This window comes from Jaculus jaculus, chromosome 3, assembly GCF_020740685.1.
Source record: "Jaculus jaculus isolate mJacJac1 chromosome 3, mJacJac1.mat.Y.cur, whole genome shotgun sequence".
In the NCBI taxonomy this organism is placed as follows: domain Eukaryota; kingdom Metazoa; phylum Chordata; class Mammalia; order Rodentia; family Dipodidae; genus Jaculus; species Jaculus jaculus.
Window position 1 is genome coordinate 174,625,742 of NC_059104.1, and position 2,935 is coordinate 174,628,676.

The 2,935-nt window shown below is 39.2% G+C and overlaps 1 protein-coding gene across 1 annotated transcript; it reads right to left on the reverse strand.

Moving 5' to 3' along the window:
* Window positions 1-354: 354 nt before the first annotated feature.
* Window positions 355-1,303, reverse strand: LOC101597935 (olfactory receptor 502-like). The gene has a single exon (XM_004650694.2). It carries the CDS (start codon window positions 1,300-1,302, stop codon window positions 355-357), a length of 948 nt encoding a protein of 315 aa, XP_004650751.2. The 5' UTR covers window position 1,303.
* Between the last annotated feature and the right edge of the window lie 1,632 nt (window positions 1,304-2,935).

Here is a 2,935-nt window from a genome sequence, read left to right on the forward strand (position 1 = left end):
TTACAGCACTACCCACAAGCATCACACAGGGAACAAAGCTTTTACCAAACAAGACTCCACTGACAACTAGATCTGATTTATAAAAATATTAACAATAAAATGTCTCATAAAACATGAATACAACATCAAAGGTATTTATCAAATGATGTTTATGTGACTTAATTTATGATTTTATTAAAGGTAACTTGCAATGAATGTCTTACTATTAATGTGTAAAATGAAACAGGATATTTATTGTGAATCTCCTCACATAGAAGTAATATATCAACGCACTTATTTCAACCATAGACTTTCCTTTCACCAGTATTCTTATGAAATATAATTATTCAATAAGATCCTTCAGAATGACAGATGTCACAAGGAAAATATTTTCCTGCCAAGTTCTCTCTTCAGAGCACCTTTAATCTCATTATTCCTCAGGCTGTAGATGAGGGGGTTCAACATGGGGATCACCACCATGTAGAACACAGACACCACCTTGTTCTGGTCAGTGGTGAAGCTGGACTTGGGCATCACATAAATGAATGTAACAGTCCCATAGAACAGAGTGACCGCAGTGAGGTGGGAGGCACAGGTGGAGAAGGCCCTGTGGCGGCCCTCCATGGAGCGCATCTTCAGGATGGTGATGAGGATGTAGATGTAGGAGATGGCTATGGCAATAACTGTCAGCTCAATGATGGAGCCAGCAGAAAATGAGCAAGTGTCCTCCAGGATGGTGACGTCAGAACAAGAGAGTTCTAATAATGGAGCAAAATCACAGAAAAAATGATTCACTCTGTTTGATGCACAGAAGACAAAAGAAAAGAAGGAAAAAGTGAAGGAGGAAGCATTAAGACAACCACATAAATACGCTACTGCAAGCAACCAGACACAGACTCGTGTGGACATTTTGGATGAATAAAGTAGTGGGTTGCAGATGGCCACAAAGCGATCATAGGCCATGGCAGCCAGAAGGGAACACTCCACTGCCCCAAAAAATGTAGCTGCGCCAAGCTGGATGCCACATCCCAGGTAGGAGATGGTGTTCCTCTCCACCAGGAAGTTCACAAGCATGTTGGGTGTGACAGAAGATGAAAAGCTTATGTCAGCAAAAGCCAAGTGGCTCAGGAAAAAGTACATGGGGTGATGGAGCTGAGAAGAGACCCTGATGAGAAGGACTATGCAGAGGTTTCCCGATACAGTCACCAGGTAGATGCCCAGTATGACAATGAAGAGGAAGACTCGCAGGACTGGGTCATCAGTTAAGCCCAGTAAAATGAATTCTGTCACTGTAGTGTGGTTCCCATCTGCCAGGAAATCCATGGGACAGTGCTGCTGCTGCCAACACACAAAGCTTTGATGGACACATGACATGAAAATGTTTGTGAACATGTTTCATTTTCATTAACACATAACCAATGTTAATAAATATTCAATTACACATAGACATATATATATAATTAATGATATAAATTAATATACATATATATTAAATAACAGTGGTAACACTACCATAATTTAAAGGATCATTTTAAACCTGAAAATTTCTTTCATATGTAGAGAACAATGTTTTAATTCTTTTTTGTCTTTTTATGAACTTTTTACTGAAAACTTCCATAAGTATAGACAACATACCGTGGCCACACTACCCTCCCACCACCCTTATTTTCCCATTCCGAATTCCTCCTCCATGGAATCCCTTCTTCTTTCCAATTAGCCTCTTCATTACATATATAAGAAAACAGCTAGGTAGGGGATGGTGGCACATGGCTTTAATCCCAGCACTTGGGGGGAAGAAGTAGGAAGATTGCCATGAGTTCAAGGCCACCCTGAGACTACATAGTTAATTTCAGGTCAGCCTGGACCAGAGTGAGACCCTACCTTGAAAAAACAACAACAAAAAAATTTAAAGCTAACAATTATATTTATACACATGTGTAGATAATTCACTACAATTTTCATAAATGATGTTGTATATCAGCTGAGTTTGACAGAGATTATATAATTTGTAAAAGGTTGTATAGCAAGTGATAAAAATCAGGGTCACCCACTTACTTTCACCTATGTAATGATAAAGGAAAATAACAATTATCAAAAAATCAAATACATCAATGAATAGACAACAAGACTTTAAAGCCTCAATGACTGTTAAGGTGTAAAATAGTTACCTAGACTGTTATCTGACTTACAAATACCAAAACCATGGTCTATTTTCTTAAATTTTTATTTATGTGCATGTGCACATTTGTGTGTGTCAGGGTTTCTTTGTGCTGCAAAATAACTGCAGATGCATGTACTCCTTTGTGTCTGGCTTTAAATAAGTGCTTAGAAATTGAACTTGGGCCAGCATGCTTTGCAAACAGGTGCTTTTAACCACCTTTTAAAGTCATCTCTTGAGCCCCAATTTGACAGTTTCTGTTTTAAATATTTTATTTGCCTATTTATTTAAAATAGAGAATGAGATAGAGAGGAAAAGGGTGTGCCACGGCCTCTAACCACTGCAAACGAACCACAGTCATATGTGCCACCTCGCACTTCTGGCTTTACATGTGTACTGGGGAATCAAATCTGTATCCTTTGGCTTTGCAGACAAGCACCTTAACTGCTAAGTCATCTCTCCAGGCAAATATGGCAGTTTCTTTAAAGAGAAGAAGGAGGAGGAGGAGAAGGAGAAGAAGAAGAATAAGAAGGAGGAGGAAGAGAAGAGGAGGAGGAAGAGGAGGAGAAAAAGAAGAAGAGGAAGGGGAGGGGAATAAGGAGGAGGAGGAGAAGGAGAAAATCCTGGCTGGGATAGATACCACCTTTAATCTTAGCACTTGGGAGGCAGAGATAGGAGAATCACCATGAGTTTGAGGCCACCCTAAGACTACATCATGAATTTTAGGTCAGCCAGGGCTAGAACAAGGCCCTACCTCTAGAAAACAAAAAATAAAAATAAATAATAAAAAGATAAAAT

Coding starts and splice junctions, on each gene's coding strand:
- LOC101597935 (XM_004650694.2), bottom strand. CDS start 1,302: ATGGATTTCCTGGCAGATGGGAACCACACTACAGTGACAGAATTCATT.